This window comes from Caloenas nicobarica, chromosome 8 (genome assembly GCF_036013445.1).
Source record: "Caloenas nicobarica isolate bCalNic1 chromosome 8, bCalNic1.hap1, whole genome shotgun sequence".
Lineage (NCBI taxonomy): Eukaryota > Metazoa > Chordata > Aves > Columbiformes > Columbidae > Caloenas > Caloenas nicobarica.
Genome location: NC_088252.1, coordinates 4,916,802 through 4,942,250, shown reverse-complemented (window position 1 = coordinate 4,942,250; position 25,449 = coordinate 4,916,802). Strand labels below are relative to the sequence as shown.

Genomic DNA, 25,449 nt, shown 5'->3' with positions numbered 1-25,449 from the left:
ATGCTGCAGCAGGAAAGCAGACCAGACAGAGCGCTCCCTGGGAAAATGATCATCCCTCATACCAGGGTCACATTCCTACATGCTGCTGGAAACTCTGTTCCTAAACAAGGCACATTCCTGTTCTTGGCAACTGGTAAGAGGAGCACAGACAAGGAGAGGATTTTAAGACTTTTGCAACAACTTAATAGCTGTCAAAACCCGGAGCATGCAAGAAGGTCGTTGCCACTGTTAGCAGGTAAGAAACGCAGACAATTCTGGTAATTTGTGCCTATTAGTCACTTGAGAGCTACATGAATGGAGCAGCACCAAATGGGAACTGGCAGGGCTGCCATGCCAAGTGCCAGAGCATCTTAGCACAGTTCCATCACCCACTCACCCTCTACTTCATGCAGCAGATGCACACACGCATCACTTCATCTATTTTCCAAAGGACACAGTCCTGCCAGGAAAAGAGCTCCCAAACAGAACAACACTATTCGGAGAGAGCTGCACATTTGGGAAGGTAAAGGATATTTCAGAGTAACCTTTCTATTCACTCAAACGGAAGCAAAACCATGAAGAACAGAGGGGCAGGTCAACGTTGCCCAGTGGTAGAGCTGCTGTCTCAGTGGGCTCATACACATCAAGGCTAGCAGCTAATAAATCACAGGATTGAGCAATGAAAGTCCTTGTCCACGGTAGGAAAATGACCTGTTACTGACAGCTTATTGTTACTAACAGCTCCTCACAGTCCCCTAACCTTAGCTATGTTGAAAATAGGCTGGTAGCTGTAATTGCACAAAAGGAAATGAACAGCTTTCAACAGCATGATGAACCCAGCAGCTTTCCACACTGGGTCACCAGCCAAAGACCAGTCCTGTTTTACACATCGCAACAGTGAAACCTCACAAGCACCACAGCCATCACAAGCACCACAACCAGGAAGACCTAATTCCTGCAAATATTATTAGCAAGCCCCTCCCTGCTTGTCAAAATGACCACAGCAAAGATGTACATAAAAATAAGTCTTTTTCCTTCTAGAGTGACTCCCATATAAAACTAAACCCATCATGTTCTGAAATATCCTGGTTGCCACAGGTTGTGCTGCCTTTTCGTCCTCACCTGAATGGCAGAGGAGATGCTGGAATGTGCAGCCTTGCTTGGGAACGTAGATAAAACACCAAACACAGCATGAAGGTTACAAAGAGCAAAAGGATTATCAAACAAAAGCTTTACTGTTCGGGCACAGGGGCAATAACAGACACTAATTTCAAAGCAGTAAACTTCCCGTCTAGGGAAACAAAAGCCCTTCACAAACAGCCGCCTTCACTTTCGAGCTCTCTTATCTATCCCGTCTCACAGTAAAATTCATAAAGCTCAGTCTTGACCCCTTTCTCTTACAGTAGCTTCATCTTTCTTAAAAACTCCTACCATATTTGGGGGTCATTCTGTAACATACAGTCCCAATTGCCAGACCTCTCCACCCGCAGCACCTTCTTGCAGACTCCTAACTCTTCTTCCATATTTATCCTCTTTTAGATGGCTTTTCTCCAGATTTTTCCTTCTTTTCTGCGAGCAGACTAATAACCAGCTCCTGCAAGAGACTGGAGTAAGTCTTAAAAATCCTTTATATGAAAGGATTTTAAATGCTTATTTTCACTGACTAACAGTGACTCAGAATGGTCTGTTTACCAAAGGGCCTTTTCTCAATCAGAAAAAACTGCACTAAAGTCTGGATTACAAACTACTAAAATAGCAAACTATTTTGAAACTGCAGTGGTTCTGACAGGAAATGGGGAGCAAACTGCACTTAATGAAGGGAGGGGGGAAAACCAGCCGAGCAATCCTGGACATGGCAATTCACGGCTCTACTCATTTTTTCAGTTGCTTCTAAAGGAAATTCTGACAGCTGCCAATATAAACAGAATAAGAGCACTAGCAGAGTGTACAATTCCTGAACGTGTACACACATGGGTGTGGAAGAGACAACAACCCCCAGCAAAGCCTGACTTACAAATATGCACTCTAATTTTAGCCAATTTAGAGAAGAGACTTTAAAAAGGAAGGGGGAAGAACCATGCCTTCCACGAGACCCTCTTTTTAATCTTGCCCTTCCCCAAACCTTAACAAGGCGATCCACAGCTGTGTATGAAGGAGCAGCCCAAGTTCCAAGTCCAAGTCTGACTTTCTACAAGGAGCTTGTAACAAAAGTTCTTATATTCTCTCTCCTCATAAAAATAAGTCACATGCTCTTTCTCGAAGCTTGTATTTCAAACCAGCACAAGTAACCTCTGATCTGGGTTCCTCTTGTTCCAACAGCGCCTTACAGACACTCAGCTCCTACGCTCACAAGCAGCAGACTTGCTGCCTGACATGTAGCTTCAGCAGCTCTATTCACTCTTTCAAAACCAAACACTTCAGAGAAGACTTCACTGCCTTCTCTGCTAAAAAGGATGTACTTTCACATTAAAAGCACTAATGCAAAAAATTTGACTTGACACAAGATCACAGAAAAGACAAATGTATTTTCACTTCATTGTGAAATGAATTTGCAGACATCAACAACATATTCTCACCATGAGGAAGCACCCTCAGCACCTTTTATCTTTTGTTAAAGCTCAAGCACTTTGCCCTGTGTTTTTAGGAAAGGTTAATTACCCCAAAAATGAAGATTCATGCTATTTCTCCACAGCGTCAACAAGCCCTGGGACAACACGACAAAAATATACAGTCTGAAGGAGATCAGACAGTCACATAAAATTTCACAAGACAGAAACTGGCACCATTGCTGCTGAACACAGTCAGCACTTAGTAACAAAGAGATAATAACAGAAAATGTAGCACACCTCAGGGTTTCATAGGGTTGGAGAATGACGTCCACGCTGCTTCCCAGAGACGACAGCATGCTCTTGTTCAGGAGCACCAGCAATTCCCTGTTCCTCAACCTACCACAACCACTGTTGCCTCCAGACATACAAGTGCTCTGAAAGAGAGGTATTACTCTAATCTGAACACTTCCTCTCTCCTGTGACATTGGTCAGGGTGAATCATCAGTTAATAAACAGCAGTTCTTAACTGAGGGGTGCAGCATTTCCAACATGACCGCAGGTACATTCCCCTTTACCCCGATTCTGGAGAACTTATCTATATAAATCCAGGCGGGAGAGAACACCTGAACAGTAGGAACTTGAAGCAAAAGAACCTGATGTCTTGATGATCTATTACACTGGCACAGGTGCCATGTTTGTTAGTGCTCAGTCCAGAAAACTCAGACTCCTGCTCTTACCTTTCACGTTCAATCTTCCTCTAAGCTAGTGTCCAGAGCAGCCTACTCCCTCAGGAAAAAACCCAAACGGATTGCTTGACATGCAATTAATAAGATTAGTCTCCTCTGCGGTCAGCCTTTCTGAGCTATGTTCCACTTGCCACAAGCTTGATTAGCTGTCTGCTTAAGGAGGAGCTGGGATAAGTTTCCTTCTGATGGCAGCGAAGTGGAGAGGCAGGCACTGACTGTAATAATATGCTGTTTCCTGTCTGCGGCTGAGCTGAGAGGTACTTCCCAACAAAAAGGGTTTACAGGAGCTCAGAAGTTCAAGCTCCACCTCTTCCAGTGAAGAGCCTTTAACTACAGACGGGACACAACAGCATAGCTCCTGGCGCTCAACGTGCTCTGACTGAGCTTCACTTCCACTAAAGCATTAGAAAGAAGAAATCAAACCACCCACATCTCCTTCCACAGAGAGGAGCTTTCTCCTCTGGGATCTCAAAGCTCTGAATAAGAGGGGATGGGAAGTGAATGTTGTAATCCATGTTACGTGAATGAGGGTGAAAGTCCACAACACCACTTGCTAGCAAATAATTGAAAAATCTTCACAAAAACGCCATCTAAGAATCATATTGAAACACAATATATGTACCAGGAAAGACCTCATGTCCTTCCTAGGCCCTGTTGATGACAGGTGGTATTTTTTAGTATTAAAGAACACATATTTTAGATTTTTTTTTCCTCTTTAGCTTTATACAAACCCTGCACAAGGCAGGAACAGGTCAATGAACTGATAAGGACTCACTCTTATCAGCTGTGTCAACTGCATTGAAGACATCAGGCTTAATTCAGTTGGCACTTTCTAGAAAAGAGCTGACCTTAGCCAACACACCAAACTGCGGAGTAAGAATTTGTTCACCACACGAACATTTACAAAAATGGGCATAAGTAGACAACCCGAAGTCCTTTCAAATACACTCAGGATAGCTGTGGTGGAAAAGTGTTGGTCTGAGCAACAGACAGAGTAACTGGTGTCCCCCCAAACCTTACAGGCTTCGTACGGGAGAATGGGCATGCTGGATGGTTCAGGTCCATGGCACAGGTAAAGCAGTTATTCTGAAAGAAGTATCTCCAAAACCCAGGCTTCCTGGCATGATCTAGAGAAAAAACTATTCCATGTTAGAAGTGTGGAACTCATGCTCATCACATATTTTGTTTTAATGCTCCTGGAGCAACTGCAGGCTAATGCATTAGACAGGCACAACAACTAATTAAGTTACTGTGAAATTACACCATCCAAGAAAAAAAACTGCTCATGGAAACAGCTGAAGTCTCACTGAGAAGACCCAATGTCCACAGTGTGATCCCAATCTACTTTTGAGAATCACAAACGGTTTTGAGGGTACAGCTGGGAAAGCTCTGCTCAGAAGTCAGGGTCAGGCTCTGAGCTCACCCATCCAATTCTGCCGATCTGTATTTCGTAAGGAGTACAAATGTGGACACACGCTGACAGCAAGAATCCAAGCAAAAAGATGACCACCCTCTTCGAAATAAATGGGTCTGAAGTACCAGAACAACATGGTTATCGTTGAGTTTGTACCACAGCAGATCCTCTTTAAGGTCCAATGAAAGACAGCAGCCCTAGGAAAATCCACTGGTGAGAGATCTACACACCAGGTACTATGGGATCATAAATGGAAAGAACTGGTCACTTACAGCCCAGACATCCCAAAAGAATTTACCCTGTAGACTTATGACTTAGAAGGACAGAGATGGCAGAGATCTGAGAGAACTAGCAAAAAAAAAGGAGGCCTGGCATGGGGCTGCTGTATTTGTTCCCAGAGGCTTCCTGCTGAGTAACTGCAGCCACACTACCTGACTTAAAGGAACAATAAGCTTAAACATAAAGCTTTTCCTTACGCCTCTCAGGGGATGGAGCTGTACAACATCTTAATCTCAAAGATGTCCCTAGGCACACGCTCCCAGCCCATTCTATAGTCACATATCCATTAACTCTGGGTAGCAGTCCTGAAAACTGTCACCATTGCAAACAGGATTCACTCACTGAAGAAATCTATGCCAGATCAACCAAGTAAACAACAGTGCAACCCACATTACATGCTATTGTCTAGAGGAAGAAGTCTGTGTCTCAATGCTCTCTTTTCCCTCTCTCCTGTCTGTTGACAGCAAACAAATTAGTTGACAGACTTACGTCCTATGTAAAAGGTTCACTGCCAGCTACATTTTTTAACCCTATTCCTCTATTTATGCAACATAACCTTGCTAGCTCCATGCTCTGTTTTTCTTCTCTCATGGTGCTGCCTCCGCATGCTCCTCACTGCCCTTTCACCAGTTTCTCCTCTGGTCACCCCTTATTACCTCTTTGCTTTGGATCCACATTGCTCCTAAGTGGTTTATTTAGTGTTTTTGTTTCCCACCTCCTTTGTTAGTACCTTAGGAATGTCATTCGCAACCTGACCTGCAGATTCTATCCATTAGGGAGTGCAGATGCCTGGACAGAGGATGAGTTTCCTCAGAAAGACACCACTCATTCATAAATACAAAACTACCAGTTCTCTATTGAAGAAAACACAGAAACAAAAAGAAAACCACAACATCTAAAACTCCAGAATACCTGCTATACAAAACCAAATGTTGTACGTTTCCAGTTTAGGATAAAAACACAATAGTGAGACCACTGATTTGAGACAGGGAAAAAATTGCCTCAAAGAACTCTGATTTTTAGGAAGAAATTGAGCTGGGGAGATACATGGGGAAAACAGAGCTCTCAGAGAAAACCAAGAGAAAATGGCAAGACTGCAAGGAATCCAAAGCACTGACGGCAGTGATGTGGCAGACCAAACAGCAGCAAGACCTGGCAACCTTCTGATTGTCTAAGTATTTTTATAGCTCATGGTAAACCATAGTCGAACCCCTCTGTAAGCTGTGATAGACAGAGCAGACAAAAATTAAGAGGAGACATGCTTTTCCTGAAGTTTACCTGAGCTCTGTGACACAGTGATCAGCTGCAGACAGTGCAAACTGTATCTGATATTTGAGTGTCAAAGTAATCCTATACTTTTCAACCCCTAGGGAAGGCAGGGACAGGCAGAGTCTGATACCACAGTCATGGAAGTAACTCTTCACTGTCAGACGCAGATGGGGCAATCTGAGAGAACAAACACACTAATTCCGCCTGTCCTGATATCCACTGTCTCTGATGGAGATTAGATCTTTCCCAACTATAACAATAAGCAAAACACTAACAGTACATCTGCTTACCTGACAAATCAGTCTTTATTTACATATGGGATAACTGAAGCAACACGCAAGAGAAAATGCTTTATTAAGAGGTAAATAACTTCACATTCCTCAAAATGTATCCCCTACTGAAATCACTGCACAACCCTTCTCTCTATGCACACATCCTGACACCTGATATCAATTATTTACTGTCAGACACAGACGGACCTCCTACTTGTCCAGTTATCAATATAGAAAGTATTTTCAAATTTTTGAGACAGCACTGAGGTTTCATCTGGGCATAGGGTGGATCCTGTAGCTGCTCAGGCAAAGCAAAAAGCTCCAACTACATCACAGAAACCTCCTTCGATAGAAATTGAAAGCGGTGGGTCATCACTGCTGCACAGCAAGGCACACTGCTCAGTCACCGTCCTGCAGAACCAGCTTCCTCCCTCCACCCAATTGCTCCCCTCTTCACCTTGCCACTATATATAGTCTGCATATATAAACATACATACAGCCACATACAAATGAAGTCAGAGAAGAAGTTTACATATTTCAAGGCCCAAAGGGAAAAATAAATTCCTTTAGCAAAGTCTCCAGCATCAACATCAACATCACCCCTAACACCCTCAGCAGAACAAATTTTTCTGTCCCTCTGTGTAAATGGATTCTATCAAACTCTCCCAGCTTATCAGAAAGAAAATCCCTAAATGCAAAGTTTTAGCACTATACATAGTAACCCAAGGAATTTCCCATGTGCATGGAGATGAGTTTTGACTACCGTGAGGAAAAGAAGTTTATGATTTTTCTTTTTTTTTTTAGTGAAAGACACTGTGAAGACTGTTCACATGTTCACAGAAGCGACGTAGGGGAAAGATCCAAGAAGAATAGAAAATAATGAAAAAAATCCTACCGTGAAGCTGTTGTTGACATTCTTAGTGCTGGATTCTGCCACACTGGCATCTGTCAGATCCACCTCATCAAAAATAATGGACTGTAAAGAAAAAATTCAAAAACCCAGTGAGTCAGTGAATCCAATGTAGATGCAGCAGACTCAAAGGGACGTGCCTGTCTGCCTGCCTAGCACACTCCGTCACAGCCTTTTGTGATCTCAAGGAAAGGCCCAGCACCAACAACATGAACGACTCCAAAGTCTTGCTCCATACAGTGGTGTTCACACTTGCCTGTCTTCAGTCAGTGAACATGATGACTTCCTTTTTATTAAGCGATTATTTTTAAACATAGGCTTTGTTTCTGTAAAAGGAGACAGATTTATATCTAGATGACTATCAACGTACTAAACCAGATGCACGGCAGCTCTGATTTGATAAATTCTAGCCTTGCTTATCTCGTAGATTTCCTCTTTTCATTCATATTTTCTCCCTTGTTTTTCAGTTTCTATTGATTCAGAGCCCAATCCCTACTAAAATGCAATAAGGGGGAAAAAAATGTGGAAAAATCAGTATCACAGGTTCACATAATGCTTTACTTAAAAACCAAGGATTTCCAAGTGTGAGACAAAACACAGGGATCCTCTGGTCACTACAAAACCTAAAGACAGGTGCTTTCAGAGCACATGCTCTTTTCTCTAAGCAAGGGCTGTCCTCTCACAGACACCCATCTGCCTCCAAAAGCTCCACCACTGACTTTCTTCCCTCGGACTGACATGTATTGTCAAGACCTTACCTTAGCAGTTTTTGCATAGTAGAGCGTTCGTCCTCGCAGCTTAAAATATCGTCTCTTCCAGCGCTGGAAGGAGCTGGTTTGTTTCATCAGCATCCCCTCTTTTATGACAGTCTGAAAACAAGGAGGGGAGGGGGTGAAGCATACATTTTACTTACAGGCATATTTTATGCTCTCCCACTATATACCCATACCAAAAAAGACTGGAGTTTGAGATCAATAATCTTAGTGCCCTCTGCTGGAAGTGCTTAACAAATTCATTCAATATAAGTGAGCAAATTTAACAAGATTAAACTGTCACAACACATAATCCACACTGGGCTGTGGTTTTATCCTCGTCTCCAGTGCTATCATGATACCAAAAAAGGTAAATAACTTATGACTGAATGAGCATTTCGAAGTCTAACAACGACTCAGGGAGTGCAACAGTTAAACTCACTGAGGTCAGATTTCAGTCGTGGATAATTGTGAGTTTCATTTAATTGGCATTAGATGACAAGCACATACACACCACAGTATATCTGCCCCTATCTCCAGTTTTGCCTTGCAAAATTATCAGCATCTACCTAGGACAGAGCTGGCAAGCTGCAGGCCCACAGGGTGAAGAGTGAAACTGGAGTGAAGAAGCAGCTACATCCAACTTGAGCATTTGGTATTCTTCAGATAGTCTTGGCCCTGCCTCAGTACTCTCTGGCTGGCTGCCATTTCCCAGGGCTGCAGTGCCAAAACTGTCTACGCACACTGCCTTTTTTTTTCCTTTAACTGCTTTATAAGTAGATCGACATACCAGCATACACAGTCACATATGCTCACTCACATACTGTGCATACATAGGGGTATGTATTTAATCCACACGCACTTCATTCAACTTTGTCAAATACATTCGATTCCTTCACTGAGGACAGCTTTCAAATACCAACAGATACATGAAAATAATCTCAAAAAATGCAGCTTAGAAAGACAAAAAGTAGAAAAGTCAGAGCTGAGGGTTCAGCCCCAAATTACTGACTGAAGGTATTGCCCAGGCGCTGCAAACAGTGCTACGTCATGTTTCAGTACCATGAGAAACCTACTTCTCACCCCAAGAAACAGCCCCCAGGAACCCACTCCTTGCTGAGAGCACAATGTGATAAACACACAGTTAAAACACAGGAAACAAATGGTCTGACAATCTTGTAAGACAGGTTATTCTGTATCTTGATGCCAGGAAAATGACACAGCTTTAACATACCAGTGGTCTCAGTGTAACTCAGGCTTGTAACAGAGTCAGGTCACCCGATGACTATCAATTAATTTATGAACAGTGTTAAAGGTACACTGTCAGGCTACTACAGAGCACAAAATAAATACTCTTACTGATCCACAGGGTTTAGTTCGTTTTAGAAATCCTTTCCAGGGCATTAAACTTGCTTTTAAAATGCTATATATATTTCTAATGTGGGTCTTTCCTTTTTGAAACAGCTGCAGATTTTAATACTTTCCACACACACTAGCCCTTGCCAAGCTCAAAGTCTCCTCAAAAAGCCCTTGGAAAAAAATGCTGACTATAAGAAGAAACACCCGTCTGACACTACAGGCCTCTCTCTTGCTGGATTGAGCCATCCTCAAACTGGCCCGAGAGATCGCAGGGCCTGGACCACCATGGTGATGCCTCTGCTCACAAACTGGCTAGGGAGGTGCAGGCTACCACACAACCCCAAATCTGGAAAAGAGCTGCCGGCCACAGGAGTCACTATATACCTTCCTCCACCACGCCGGAAAAATAAAAAGCTGTAAGCTCCCGTCTACTCTAAAAGAGCTTTTCCAGGCATCCCCAAACACCACGGTATTTCCAGCAGAATGCAGAGAGATAATGAAAATGCAAAATCAAAGACTAATTTCATATAAAAAAATGGCCATCTCCCACATCAGCTCCCCACAGCTCTGAGACATCTTAGCACCCATTTTCCACAAGTCACAGCAGGGACACAGCAGTAGAAATACACTTTAAGAAGCCATAAGGCATCTGGGAGCGGCTTTAGGGTCCGGAAGTTAAACACAGTATAGTGATACCCAGAAACAAGACTTTAAACTAACTCAGAGCTGGCGCTATGGAAAAAATCTGAAACTCAGCCATGATCTTAATCTGAAGCTTCAGTGTAAAAGAAAATGGAGTTCAAAGACTGACCCAGCAGTATCCCTTGCTGAAGTGGCCCCAAAGGTGAGCCCAGAGCTGAAGGCACTCGCGTGGAACCAGGAAAGGTGCTTGCAGGCTCCTACTCTGCCACCTACTTTTTACGAGATCCCAGTAAGGCAATTTTCACTCTGCGTGTCTCCATCTGCCAAGGGGGAACAAACAGCACTACCCAACTCCGTGGAGCCCTGCTAGAATACATATATATGTGTGTCTATTTCATGAGTAATTTAACCTTCAGCATCTGAGTATGAAAGAGAAACGTAAAGCAACAGCACCTAAATTACCATGCTAAAGAAATCACACATTTCTGCAGTTCACTTTCTACAGGGAAGAAAGTGGGAAAGTGGCAAGAGATTTTCCAGATTAAGACAGAAACTTGGAGTGATCTTTTGCATTCCTTGGACAAAACCACATATAATTAAAAAATGAGACAGAGAAAATAGCTACTGAACTCTGCAAAGCCCTAAACCGAAGACAGAGAAAAATTTGAAATCCTGGGGAAGACTCCCAGGATGCAAAGCCTGGAGATATCAAGTCAGCCAAGAGCCTGGCCAAAAAATAGCAACTTGCAGGAGGAGATTTCGGAGCTCTGTTGCTATGCTCATTCACAGATATGCCTAAAGCGGGCTCAGCCAGAGCCCCGCGCTCCCCCAGCTCGCTCAGCGGCAATTCTGGCCGCTCAACCTCCTGCCCAGCCCAGCAGAACAGTAACTCACAGCAAAACATTGTCTCTGCCTTCCCTCGGCTCCCACGGCTCCCGCCTGCCACGCTCGGCTCCCCTCACCTCGGCAGGGCTCACTCACCGCTGCACAAGATGTGCATTCCTCCATTCCTCTTTTAAACAGAACCCTTTTTTTTTAAAAAAAAAACCAAAAGGCAACAATCCCAGAGGTCACCTTGCCCCTCCCTAACTAGCAGTTTGTGTCATTTGCCAGCCTCTATCTATAGAAAACCTCACAGCTACATAACTCAGACATGAAAGGCCAGTGAGAAGCGAGCTCTCGCGTGCACGCTCTGCTCAGAGAAAGAAAACAAGCCTCTGGTTCAGAGCTGCCCATCTCTGCACGAGAGCGGCTCTTCTATTTATAGAACAGCTCAGAAAAGAGTTTGGTGGGTTTGGGCGGAAAGGGCTGCAGATAAGATCAAGATGACTTTATAAAATGATTCAGACATTGCTGCCTTTCTCCTCCTCTATTTTAATTTTACAGCCAAAGGACTTGCTACTTGCAGTGGAATGCAGCTGAAGAAAACTAGCTGGGGAAAGGACCTGACAACAAAGTGATACCAAATGAAATAAAAGGGAGGGGAGCTGAACAGTTATTTCTGCTCATCAGCTTCTCTGTAGCTTTTTTAATTGAAGATCTACTCTGATCAGATTACTAGCCATGTAATTGATCAAGACAAAAGTGAAATCACTTCTCTCATAAAAAGAAAGGGAGGTAAATCTATTTTTAGTGTCGTATATTGGATCCTATGAGAAAAGCTACTGCCGTGAAAAACATCATGAGGTTTGATTACACGCATTCTATCAAGGATAAATATAAAAATTGTTTGTGATGGAACTATCCAGACTGCTTTCTATCCAGCTGAGCTTCTCTCCAGTGTGGTGTCCTGTGGCACAGCACTCCATGGGCTACAACACTGCGAAAAAATGAAGTATCTTCTTGGGTCAAGCCTAAAATGATGTGCTACTAGTTTCAACAGCGACCCCCTTTTATCATATTACAAGACAGTATAATAAAGGTTACTGAACAACTGACAACATAAAGCAACACTGCTCTTAGCAGAGAGTCTTAAGTGTCTCTGCAAACACGATTAGACAGCTGAAAGGCAGGGCCTAGGAAATTTCTAGCATTTCACTATTTATGTTTGGCCTTGAAGAAAAGCGACTTCCTGCAGAAAAAAATTCAGTTCACAGCGAGCAATACGCAACCCTCCCCCCAACTCATCCCCTTTTAAAACTTGACATTTAGGAAGAGAAATAATACGTTCTCAGATTTCTTCTGTCAAAACGAGTACGGGGTTTAGGCCTAATCCTGAACTGACGAAAGAAAAGTTTTGCCACTAACCTCAATGGGAACAGTTTCAAACAATTCAAACAACTCAGAGGACTTAAATTAAGGACTTAAAATAGAGCCTTGTGCCTTGGTGCTTCCCCTTCACACGGTCTCACCTCATAAGAACAAGAAGCCAAATGATTAACCATAGTCATTCACAAAACCAACAAGATACAGTCATATTTTTTGCAGCATTACTTGTCTGAGGTATCTCTGTATCCAGCAACCCACATCAGGAGATCAGAGCCAGCCTACACAGTTTAAATGTTTTCTATACTGATAACATGAATGATTCTAGTAAAAAGTTAAGAACGATCATGCCAGATTTCAGCTACTTTCAGATTGCATCCCTTGTTCTCCTTCACATAGTACTGCTCACTACGTCAAGCACAGGGGTAGCCATCTTTTCCTGAAGCTTAAGCCTCTTGCCCCATTTGGAAGTAGGGTCCTTGATAAAACTGATTTCCTAATCTGGAAAACCAGAGCCTACCAGCCAGACTGAAGGCAACTATCAAGCGTACCCAGCTGTCAGGCTGGCAAGTGTCCTTTGGCACAGGGAGGCTCCAAATTGTGTTCGATATAGACAGAGGAAGAACAATACAACCTATTTTACAGCTGAGATCATGACATATTCTTAGGGGCAATTATTCAGTGCAGCATATCTGAAACAAGGATTTTGCTCCACTAGTACTTCTTTCCAATGCAGAAAAAACTTCATACAAGGTAAAAGCAAAATAATTCAAAACTATCTCAACAGCAACTAAAGAATCCCAAATACCAAAGTCCTCAGCATCTGCATTTCTCTGTTTTCCATGTGTCTTCAGAATGTAAAAACTTCAGAGCACAGACTGTTTTTATTTGTATGTACTATAAAACTTTGAGCAGCGTACTGAAGCCAAACGACATAACTGACTAAAGCAAGCACCAAATGCACAGAGAACAAAAAAACAAAATGAAAAAGCGTATGTGGAACCGACAGGCTATCTTTATATATGCTTACTAAGGAATTTTACAGGCAGCTGATCCCCAGGGACCAAGCAACCTCACCTAGTCACTGATTTCAGGTAAGCCGTGGCAAAAAAGATGGGTGTAGATCTGCAGCCACTTAAACATGGTAAGATTGTCTTGCCATGCTAGGGCACATACAGATCTGGAGTGCTGTACCTTGCTGTAGCTAGAACAGTTTTAGTAGCTGGTTCCATAAAAGCTCTTTGTGGTCACACATACAGAACTAATAATTATTTAGAAATCAAATGAAATACAGTAACAAAGAAACTACAGGAATAAATCTAACCCACCCCGCAGAATAAGACAGAAAAGGTCAAAAGGCTGGGGGTTAACAAGCTAATCCGAGAGCAACATCCTTCCACCAGACAGTGGTCACACCCTGGAAATTAACTCCAGGAAGCCTGGAGGGAGGAAATCTGGATTAGTAGAGCAGTTCTAACTATGGGACACAGAGAGCTGTACAGATCTATATGGGAGCACAAGGAATTTACACGCTGTATAGTCCTTTTGGGAATTCTACATTAAATGCATTTATTTGGCTCTCGCAAAAGTGAAAATTGCATTAAGATTTCTTCCACTGCTATCAGAAGGACAAAACATTATGTGAACTCACTGCAACAAAAGGACTCCAGAAGATGGGAAAAATAAAAGAAAATCAGAGGTCAGCCACAGGAATCAAATGTCAAAATAGAAGCTAGGTCTGTGAGTCAACGATCCAGAAACAGAAGCCGAGCTCTCCACAGAGGAAGGAGGTACTGTCTAGGCTTTTAGTGTACATTGTTTAATACCACTCTGTTTTAATAACCTATGCTTTATAAACCGGGAAGCACCCATGTCAGGTTACAGCACAGACCTCTATACAACCACATGGGAAAGCCTGCAAAATCTCCCCTAACAACCATCCTCCCAGCCCTCCCTCTTTTCTAACCCTCCAGCTCTGCTGAATTAGCTGGACTCTGCATGCCCAGTGAGAGCCCAGGGGCGAGCTAAGCCGACAGCTCTTGGTACAGCCTCTCTGCAATGACTGAAACAAGCAGAATTCAGAGCAGCATGCAGCAATCTGTAGCTGAGATACCACCGAAACAGGAAATGCAAGCTTATTCTCCGGACCAGCAGTGAAAAACAGGAGTTTGTATCAAATAAACTACTGGAACCGCTTGAATTAGAATCTGCCTTGGCACAGATAAACACTTCATTCTTCATTAGTTAGTGGTGCAGCCAGTAAACAGGGAACAGGTCGTTGAACCAGCTTCTTTTCAATACCACGTTCAGCTGATATTATTGTGAATGATTCTCTTCTAAAAGGAACAAGCACTCTTAGGCCTCAAGTGGATAAATTAACAAGAAAAAACAAACCTGAAAGCACGCAGAAAGGTTGCATGAATATGGGAAAGGAAATGGAACATACCAGCATATCGTCACACAGCTCCCTGGTAAAATGAGCTTGGTTAGAGAGCTGCAAGCAAAGTACTTAAAATAGATTAATACTCTGGTCAGCTACTTAGAAGAGAGAATGAAAAACACACCAGTACACTCTGATTCAGGATGAGTTAGTAGCTGGACAACTCCTGGCACGCTAACTGTTTAAGCCCTCAATATGCTTCCCATAGGCTCCAGGCATCCTTCCCAAACACATTTATCACAAGAATTGAGCACGAAGCTCAAGTCATCCCAGCAAACTGTAAGAAAGCTGGAAGATAAGGGCTCAGGTTCATCCACGGAGATAACCAAAGCTACCTGAAAACTTTGGAATGGAACAAAATTTTAAAGGGTACTAATTACGCATGAACTTTAATCCATTTAAGGACAAACATGAAAAACATGGTGTTATTTTTTTTACCATCTTAAATTACGCATACACAACTACATCCCTTCCTTAAGGCATTTTCCCCATACATTAAAAAAATGTCAAAACACATTACCTGCTGTGAAACCTTCAGCTCTGAGATATCCCTGTCCCACAGCTACATATCAGCACCACAGAATCCTCCATATTAACTTGGAAGCGCAGCATCCTGCTGCTGAAACGCAGTAATATAACCTTGCTGCAAATCACAGCGTTGAACGTGAAACCCTCTTTCGCTACAGCCTGTGTCACTAGAGCTTAAATAACACTCTATTCACTTAGAGAGAGCCAAGTTGTTATCAAAAAGCACTGTTGCCCAGCTAAGCCCACCCATCCACTTCAGCAGCAGGTAGAATGACCCAGGCACTTACCATAGCGGCACGTCAGGGCCATTTGATATGAGAGTGTCAGGTTGGGAAGGCGCGATCGGTGCTATTGCAAGAACAGCGAACGTAAGGGAAAGCACATCCAGAATACAGCTGCGGATCTCATCCTCGCAATCATAACCACCCCATCCTTCCCATACTGCTAAATGTCATGGAGATCTTGGCCAAGTAGGAAGGAAAAGCCAGCAGAAAGTACTGGTACGAGAACTTCAGGACATGGGAAAGCGAAAGTTATACCTTGAGGAAGAAAACTGAATCCTTTGCCCTTTTGTTGAGGAGGCTGAGAGAACGACGCAGCTTCCTCCCACTGTGTCTGGATTCCCATCAGCTCTGCTACTGAATTCTGCAAGGAGCCTTATTTGGTAGTGGCTGGTAGATGTAGGGCCAAATCCTGATCCTTTTACTCCAACTGGTATTCCACTGTTGAGAGCAGAAAGCAGCTTTTGGCCTTTGGCCATTTAATTAATACTTAAGGTATCTTAGAATTATTTTTATCTCATCTGTAACAATTGCCATTATCAGATTTTCCATATTTATGTATTAAACAACCTATGCTTTAAAGTTTTTTTTTCCTCATCCATTTAACATAGTTCTTAAAGATACTCCAAAGTTTTTAATTTGTTTTTCCATTTTCCCTGTTTTAACGTCCTGCAAATACCTTTGACCATGCCAAGACATCTCGATCGGCACCAGTAACAACAAGGAAGATTAGCACAGCCCTGGGAACACCGTTTTGTTAACTTTCAGCCAAACAGAACAGAAGGAGCTGGCGTGAGCTCCCAGAATACTGATTTTTAATAAAATCTTACTGATAGATCTTCATGTTGTAAAAGAGTGCTCTGACCTGCCTCAGCAGAGAGCAGTTTGAAAACCAGGCAACACACCCTCCCTATTTTATCAGCCACACTTCTATCTTTCCCACGTGGGAAACTGAGGTGGTATCACCTCTCCTCGCTAGAATATTACATGGTTAAATCTATTAAAACTTGCAAGACTCGAATGCAATGCGCTCGATGTAAGCATTATGTAAGCGAGACAGCGTTTCCTTTTTCAAAAAAAGCAAATCACAACACCAGAATACCTATCAGATGTAAAACTTTCCAACTTAGCAATGAGACTGTGAGGAAATAAAGATATTCCCTCTAAAACCCAAATGGAGTAATCACGCATTAATCAATTACCTAACTCAGCAGTATAATCTTTTAGCCAGGCAAGCCGTGTTTTTTCCTCTCTGGATGAAAGGAGGGCAGCAGGCTTTGGATCTCTGTGTAACTCCGTTACTGCTCAGGCATGGCCCAGGGAGAGCAGACAGTGAGCGCTGTACCCTGTGGAAGCATAGGGCTGGTTCTGCGGAGCTTACTGCTTCCCAGAGTGTTTTATATAAAAAGCGCGTGAGAAAGGTCCACGGAAGACGTCACCTGATGTGGATCACCGCTGCTGCCTCAGCGATTTGCCTGCCTAAAGCTGAGCTGTCCCTGGATAACTGTCCTGCAGGGCTGCAGAATCAAACAGAAGCATCTTCTTTCTTTAAAAGACACATAAATCCTTAGTGAAACAAGAAGCAATAACCACTTAGTGGGGAAAAAGCAGGGAACAAATGGTTTAAGCAGAGAGTTAATAAAAAATCCTTTAAATAGTGGTTTGTGCATTTGAAACCTTGAAAAAACATATTCTAAGAGGAAGATGCTTTTCACTTGGACGTTATTTTGCCCTGAAATTTCTGATGTTGCTGTGACACCATCTTGTGTAAACCATAAGCTTTCAAGGAAATAGGGAATTCAAAAACCTCTTTCTCTCTTCACCTCTGCTTTCTCTTAAGTATGCAGGTATATCTGCTATTTTAGAAAGAATCACATTGGATTTCTAATTAAAGCAAGTAAAGTTATGCAGTGCCTTACATGGCATACTGAATTTTCTAATCAGGTCATCTGGCAACAGACATTTTACAGTTTTCATTTATGGTTTTCCTTTACAATGCATTAACAAAAAAGTAAAGTATCAATGATTTTTTTTTTTTTTTTTTTTTTTTGGTAACAATAGGTTTTGGGTAGGGGGAAATATCTGACTGTTTTTATTTTATTTTATAAAACAAAAGAAATCCTTTAATACCAATTTTATTTTGTCTCTTATTTGAGAGACCAATTACCAGCCTGGCGATGTACATTTTGGCTATGTGGTCTAAGTAAATCCTTGTTCTCAAAACATGCAAAAGTTTAATGTTAGCTCTTTAGTTACTGGAACCTGAACTATAGTTAGAAGGAATGAGAAAAGCTACAAGCGTGTGTGGCTTTGTGCTTTGTTTTGGTGGTTTGTTGTTTTTTTGGTTTGTTTTGGTTTGTTTTTTAAAGGAAGTAACAGCTGTTTCTTTCACATAGCATCCAAAACCCTCCAGCAGCGAGGCAAACTTACAGTACACCAGTGGTAACACAGTGCTGGGAGGCTTCCTAAATTTTGTCAGAATGGATGAGCCTGAAGAGCACGCAAAACATAATGTAGCTTGAACTAGGGGACAGAAACATTCTTACAGGCATGTACTGTGACCTAAATTTCCACCTTTTTCCTTAGTGGTCAGAGAAGGAACTACTCCATTTGTGGTGTTAATCCAAGAAAATTCATGTCCTTAAAACCCGTGCTTGAGATGTTCAGTTTCAATTCAATCACAAGAATTTCTCTTTTGCAACAATTACCTCTCTTTTGAAGTGATGAGTTCCCAGTTTCTACTTGGACTAAAGCACAAGCCACTACAATTCACAACACGTGAAGTTCCTAAAATGTCTTCTTTTAGACACCCTGTTAGAAGGCAGCATAACAAAACCAGATAGGCATTTTAATATGTTTTAGTGGAAGATGCCACAGACAGAACAAGAATTAAGCCATAAGTTCCTGAAAATTCCCTCCTCATATGTTGCACATTTCTTTTACATTGTCTCTTTACTGCAATGCGTTGCTCCTTATCTAATACTTCTTTCAGTCTTTGTATCAAACTAATAAACTGCTTGGTTTCCTCACTGTAATCCCATCTGAGAAAACCTTAGAACATTTGTCCTCCAAAAATAAAAATAACACTTCTTTACCTACAAAAAGCACATTTTATCTATTAGGCAATACAAGATGAAACAAAACAAGCTTTCTTCAGTTGCTCACACTGACTACCACATGTTGGAGAACTCAGTTTAGTCTGCTCTGGAAACCTGCACCAAAGCGAGGAGAAACATGTTGCTTCCTCCTGGGTTTTTTTGCCTGTATGCTTCAGGGTGGCTCCCAGACCTCAAAGCTACTAATCTGAAAGAGAATCACAACCTCCCATAGTGCATAAGTTATCTACACCACAGACTGCTACACAGCACACAAATCGGAAACTCGCTGGTTCAGATACAGAACAAAGTCTATCCATCGCATCACAAAGCTTGGTACCAGTTAATTTCTCCTGCTTTTCATAGTATAAATTAACCTGGTGCCTCTTTGCTACTGGAGCTAGACAGCTTCCAATATCGCAGAAAGTTTGGAGAGCTGCTTGCTCTGTTTGCAACTCCATTGAAATATATACTGCAAAATTGTCTTAAAAAGTTGAAGGCGATGATAAATGGTTATAAGAACTCAAATATTACAGAGAAAATCCTCATAAAAGTAAACAGAAGTTAGACTGAATTAGTCTAAACAAGAAGTCCTCCTGATGCCACCCAAGGACGCTGCTCAAATCCTGTCTGGTAAACAAACCAAGATCTCAACATACCAAAGTCAGCACGCTGGAAATCACACCTAACTGGTGAACGAAATGAGAAGATGGGCGATTCATCCACTTTCCTGCTTTCTGAGGTTTACTATGTGCCTCTTGCAATAAAAGGTCAAGTGCAAAGGAAGAAGCTGCTTTACTGGCAGAGCCCATAGAAGGTGCAGTGCTCCTCCATTTCACTCCCTCATCTCCCAAGATATTAACATGTCTTCATCCAAGCCAGGTGACAACTGAGATGACATTATCACTTCAGCTGATTCCAGCTGAGTCCTCAACACTATTTGGAAGGTGGGAGCAAGGCTCCCACTGTTGCCTCTCCTCACACACATCATCCTTCTCTTATTTTATTTCATCTCTTTCCTAATTCCCCTCCTCAGAAATCCTTTATCTCAGTTGACCAAGTTTCTCTAGCTGCATCAATACCAGCCTGAGTCCAGGAGAGGGGCTCAAAGCAGTGTACTATGAAGCCCAATGCTGGTACAAGTCCGACAGGTCTCAAAATGGCTGATCGAGCACTCCATGCAGCCTCTACGTATTTGCCAGGTGAGACAACAGCTACAGTACCAGCTATACCTGATCACATGAGGGATTTTTCTTTCCCCACAACAATAATCATTAAGAGACTGTGAAACATACTTCTCTTATACCTCCTTCGCTTCCTCAAAAATTATTTCTAGTTGAAAACTAATAACTACTTTAAAACATAGAACTTCACTTTCCAAACTCTTTGTTTTCCACTCCTCCTTCCCTTGCCCTGTATCTTCACAAGGGACAAATTTTTCAGCTGGACAGATGTTACCTATGGTTTGCCTTTAGACGCTCCATGTCAAAGTCACAGTACCTATACATCCAGCGGTTCTATTTGCCCCCCAGTACTACCACACCAACATATTTCAGTCAAATGCAGCTGGGCAACCTGCGGGCTCAGAAACAAGTTCACTGAAGTTTTATGGTCTTGTGAGCAAGCAGCTTTATTTCACAGTGTTTCTTGGGAAAACAGATGACAGGCCCAGAGGAAGGAAAACATATCTTCAAAGTGTGACTGTGACAAACAAGCAAATTCAGAGGAACTCCATGGTTACAGCAGGTTTGCACTCAAGCTATGATAACTGTAAGCTTCTGTGTTGATTTAACTGTACTCACAGACATGGTCTTGAGCTAACTACAGCAAAAGATGTGGTTAAAGAGACTTATATCCTCAGGGCACAGTAAAAGTCTGCCTGCATCCCTTACTGTCACTCTGATGGACCTGTCCAACAGCTTCTACAGCTTACAGTAGCCTGCACTCTCTCATTCAATAGACAAATGCAGAATTAGGTCTGTCTTTACAGAGGAAGAAAGCTCCTCAAAATCTCATCAGAACTATGATTACTCACAAAGTTGTCTTTGCTCCTTGCCCTCAGGGCAAGGAAAAAGTACACATGCAGCAGCACGCGGAAAAGATGATGATGAAACAAAAAGACATCAACAAGCAACAGAACAAATCAATCCTTGATATCATAATACCTGGGCTCACTTGGAAAATTTGACACTGTTTAGTTGAAGGTCTTCTGCAAATTAACACACAGGAGGCTTAACAGCTGTAGACAATATCTGTTTATAATCCTTGTTCTTAACATGTTTATGTTCACTTAGTACAAGTGGCTGGTTTAGGCTTTTTTCAGCCACGCTGACGCAGGAAGTGATGTAAAACAGGGCAAATGATTAAGTAGGGACAGGGGACACATTCTGCTATATTCAAACAAAAGTAAAATCCAACGCACCTTTTACCTTAGCACCTCTAACACCCTGCTGTGAGCAAGAGTTCCCAGTCCAGCACTGAAAAAGTCACTGTCACAAAGTCAAAGCTCTTATCACAGACACTACCATGTAGATATTTAACTCAGACTATGGCATCCTACCTGCCTTCTCACTCCTGCCACAAGTAGTATTAAGAAATCACAAGGTTTATCCGATCTCCTGCAAGACAAATTTCTTATATTCAGCACCCTGTGTGTGGGAAAAGATCTCCAAAGGTTTATTTTTTTCACAGAAGATCAACAGGCGAAATCAGGTCACCTGGTGCTACAGCATGGCTGGGATCTGCTTGAGACACTGAACATCAACCCATTTAGAGGGCTCCGCCATTTCCTCTTGCGGCCAAAAGCACCATCTCACTCACGCAGCCCAGACCCTCAGTGCCTCAAGAAGTGAGTGACAGTGTCAGCAGCACTCAGCAGACAGAGGAAGCAGCCCCGCGATGCGTAATGAAGCGAGCGCAAGGTCCTCACATATGACCATACTTTGTCACGGGACTTTTCAGAACAGGGACTAACGCAGCAAAACAACAATGAGCAGCAGAATAATGATACGTTATGCATTTGAAAGCAGGGCGAACTAGCCAGCAGAAAAAAAATCTCTACGAATAATGCTTCAGGTACTGCACCATGCAGAGACATTGACTCTCCTTTGCTATGAATACAAGATAAGCAACATCGAGCTAGCAGCATCAGCACTGAGCAAGCCTCCTGCATCCACACAGCAACTGAGCTTGCCTGTGCTTCAGAGACATCAGGAAGGTGATGTCAGGAGAATAACTAATCTGGTATTTCTAAGCAGAAACATATCACACACCAATCCAAAAGTTATACAGGACTTCAATGGCTACCAAGAAAAATCATGCCACTATAGTAAAAATAGTACAGAAGAGGGCAACTCCCTATGGGTGGTTCCTAGCCTAAGGCTGAAGGAAATCTTCACATCTTCTCTTACACTAACAATACAGACAAGCTACAGTTGTAGTTGCAGAATACTGTTACTGCCCATAAAAACAGCATTATTGTTCCAGACCAAGCCACACACGGGTAAAATCCGACTGCGCCAAGGGAATCAGGTTGGAAACGAATGTTACCTGAGGCAAAGCAGGGCAGAAAAAGCTGGGAACAAAGACTAACCAGCCATAAGATCACTGTTTGCCCAGACAGGAGGCTAAACATCACTGCATGGCTACAGAAAGGAGAACTAGCACAGTACAAGATGGGGAAAACCGGGATGCAGCCATGAAAAGGATGGGAAAATGGTGATTGACACATACACTGACTGTAGGAGTAACGGCAGGGGCTGCACCTTTCAGAGCACACAGCTCTGAATAGGAGACAATGACTTTTGCCAGGTCCAACAGGGCCACAGGAAGGAGATTTAGGAAAGTGATGGGGGGGGGGCCACAATATGTCTGGGGGATACGGCTGTGCAGGGGCCCACAGTGAAAGCACAGGGAGGTGAGGAGGGAGCCCCCAGCAACTCTGATATGGGGAGAAAAAGGAAGATGCAGGTATATATATATATCAGGTAATAGGGAGGAGTGCTGAGAGGGCAGGAGTGCAAATCTTACTTCCATGACTCCAAGGAAACATTACAAGGAGAGAGTAAGGAAAGAAAGAGTTAAGACAGGGTCCTGCTGGGCACATTGATCACCTTTAGGGTAGAGAGGCTCCCTGGCAGGTCTGAAGGAGGGCACTGGGGAGGTTCCTACATGGCTTCAGAGAGGTAGTTTGGGTACCTGCTAAGTGGCTGAGTGCAATTCCAGGAGCCCCTCGGAGCAGTTAGGGGGTCGCTGGCAGACCCTGAAGGGCATTTAGGGGGCAGCTGTTGACAGGCACTGGGGAAACAGTTTGTTATGGGGCTCCCTGAAGAGCCTTTAGGTGTTTCCAAGTCCCCTGTTGCGGGGTGTTGTCAGCAGGTCTGAGGGGCGCTTCGGGGGTCGCCGGCACGTCCCTGAGGGGTGGTTTATCGGGGGGGGCAATCTCTAGCGCGTCCCTGAGGGGCGGGGGGCGCGCAAATGGCCGAGTTCGGAGGGGCCGTTTGGGGAGGCCGCCGGCGGGTCCGTCAGGGGCAAGCTGGGGGGATCCCCCGGAGGGGCGGTTTTGCGGGGGGATCACCGGCAAGTCCCTCAGGGACGGTTTGGGGTGGCCGGCAAGTCCCCGAGGAGCGGGGTGTGTGAGGGAGCGCGAGCAGGTCTCTGAGGCGGTTGGGGGGCGCGTGCCCAGCAAGTCCCTGAGCAGCGGGGTGTGTGTGTGCGGGGGGAATGGCCGGCTGCTCCCTGAGGGGGGCCGGGGGGGGGGCCCTGGAGGCCCCCGAGGGAGGTTTGGGGGGGTCTTTGGGAACTCCCAGAGGGGCGGGCTGGGGCAAACGGCGGGCGCTCTCCGCGGCGGCAGCGCAGGCCGTGCCGGGCGGGAGGCGGCGGCGGCGGCGGCGCTGAGGGAGACGCGGAGGCAGAACCGGCCGCAGCGCTGCCGGAGCCCGAGGCCCTGCCCGCGGCCCCCGCCCGCCGCACGCACCTTCTGCCGGATTTGCCCGGACGTAGAGACTTTGCGGATGAGTTTCTGCGGGGAGCCCGGCTCCTGCTCCGGCTCGCTGTCCGACGATTCCTCCGCCGCGGCGCTGGCGGCGGCGGCGACCGCCCCGGCCTGGGGCTGCACGGCACCCGCCGCCGCCATGCTGCACGGTGCGGGGCGGCGCGGCCGGCGCCCCCTCCCGCCGCGCGCCGCGCTCTGCAGCCGCGCGCCCCGCCGCTGCGGCGCCCCCTGCTGGCTGCAGCGCGCCGGTGGGCGGGGAAGCGGCGAGGCGGGAAGCGCTGAGGCCCCGCCCGGCCCCGCCGAACCGGCCCCGCGCACACCGGGGCCGAGCACCCCCCGCCTGCTCGGAGCCAGAGAACCTGCTGATGAGGCGAGCACAAAAGCTTGAATCTCGGTCCCGATTCTTGTGGTTGCTTCCAGCACTCCCACAGTTGCACTAAATTTAATAAAATGTTGAGGGTAAATCCTCCTCCCCCAGGTAGGACCTGCCGCACCAACCTCCTGCACAAAAAGGTGTTTTGCACCTGCTCCATCTTGCACATCGCACCAGGGCTTGCTGCTCCCCAGCACCGCAGCCGCCTCCCGCTGCCAAAAACCGCTGCACGTTCCAGCACAGAAACGCTCCTGCCCCCACGCCATCCCCTGCTCCTGGGCTCCCCGAGCAGGAGGGAGCTCAGCCCTGAAGCGCTTGTTTCTCTAGTGCCCCATTATCTCCAGCCATGGGACAGCGTGGAGCGTTTCAGCTGGGCTTCCATGCAGATGTACAAGGGGAAAGCGTTTGTCACTAAACCAGCCTCACCAGCACACAGCTAAAGCACAGAGGCCGTGTATTTGATAAAAGCTGCATTCAAAAGCAGGAGTTTGGGAGATGCTATCGCTACTAGAGCACATCCCTCTCCCGGAGCTGGTGGGCTTTCTGTAAACGGAGCCCCACCACGTCAAAGGCACCGCGTCAGGAAATTGGATCGCTCTCCCCCACCCGTAAATAGGAGTAGCAGGGTACAGGTCTGACTTGGTGGAAGATCAACATAACATCAGAACCAAAAAAAAAAAAAAAAAAAAGATAAAAGGCAAACAGCTCCAGCTAGAGACCTCTTTTCTGCTGACAGAGCTCAGCATCTGTTGACTGAAGGGCAGAAGAATAAAAGTCCAGCCTGGCCTGCAAGACAAGGAGCTGAAGGAACCAGCAAATAAGCAAACATCCAGCATGGGCTAAACTAGGTCAAAGACTGGAAGTGCTCTCCTGAGCCCAGGCAAAAGAACAGATTTAATAACCATTGCTCAGCAGAGCACACTGTCATTTTGTTATACAGTTTGCTTACAGAAGTCATCACCACAGATGAATTTGAGAGGAAAGTCGGGCAGCGACAGAGGCGCCTCACCAGGTTGACATATGAGAAGGAAAAAAAAAGTAAATAAAAAAGTAATCAGGCCTCTAAGTTTGCTAGTCCCATATTTACAGGTGCAGTAGCCAGGAACACTGAAGGAAACCCTCTGCGGAAGAAGCCGCACTTTGAAGCAAGACTGGAAGGTTGTCACGCACTGTCCCCTCTCCCCCTCTCAGCATCTTTAAAGGATTTCCTGCATACCGGTTCTCTGAGACCAGCAATTTGCTCAGTCTCACTGTATCAGTGTGTTCTTAAGCCACCGAAAAGTTAGCAATTAAAAATACCAGGGCAATCCTTAGAAAAACCCTCCCAGAAATCCAGGTGCAAATGCCCAACCCTCCCCCAGAC

At 44.6% G+C, this 25,449-nt stretch overlaps 1 protein-coding gene across 8 annotated transcripts in view; it reads right to left on the bottom strand.

The window, feature by feature from the left end:
- Positions 1 to 23,839, bottom strand: part of DGKD (diacylglycerol kinase delta) — a 60,227-nt gene extending 36,388 nt beyond the window's left edge. The window contains exons 1-3 of one of the 8 annotated variants that reach the window (XM_065639619.1): positions 23,696 to 23,839; positions 8,177 to 8,287; positions 7,404 to 7,484 (exon numbers count right to left, since the gene is read on the bottom strand). In XM_065639619.1, coding sequence (XP_065495691.1) covers positions 7,404 to 7,484; positions 8,177 to 8,269 — 174 coding nt within the window. In that variant the 5' untranslated portion in view covers positions 8,270 to 8,287; positions 23,696 to 23,839. The other 7 variants (XM_065639622.1, XM_065639623.1, XM_065639621.1 and 4 more) reach the window with 7 other exon arrangements.
- Between the last annotated feature and the right edge of the window lie 1,610 nt (positions 23,840 to 25,449).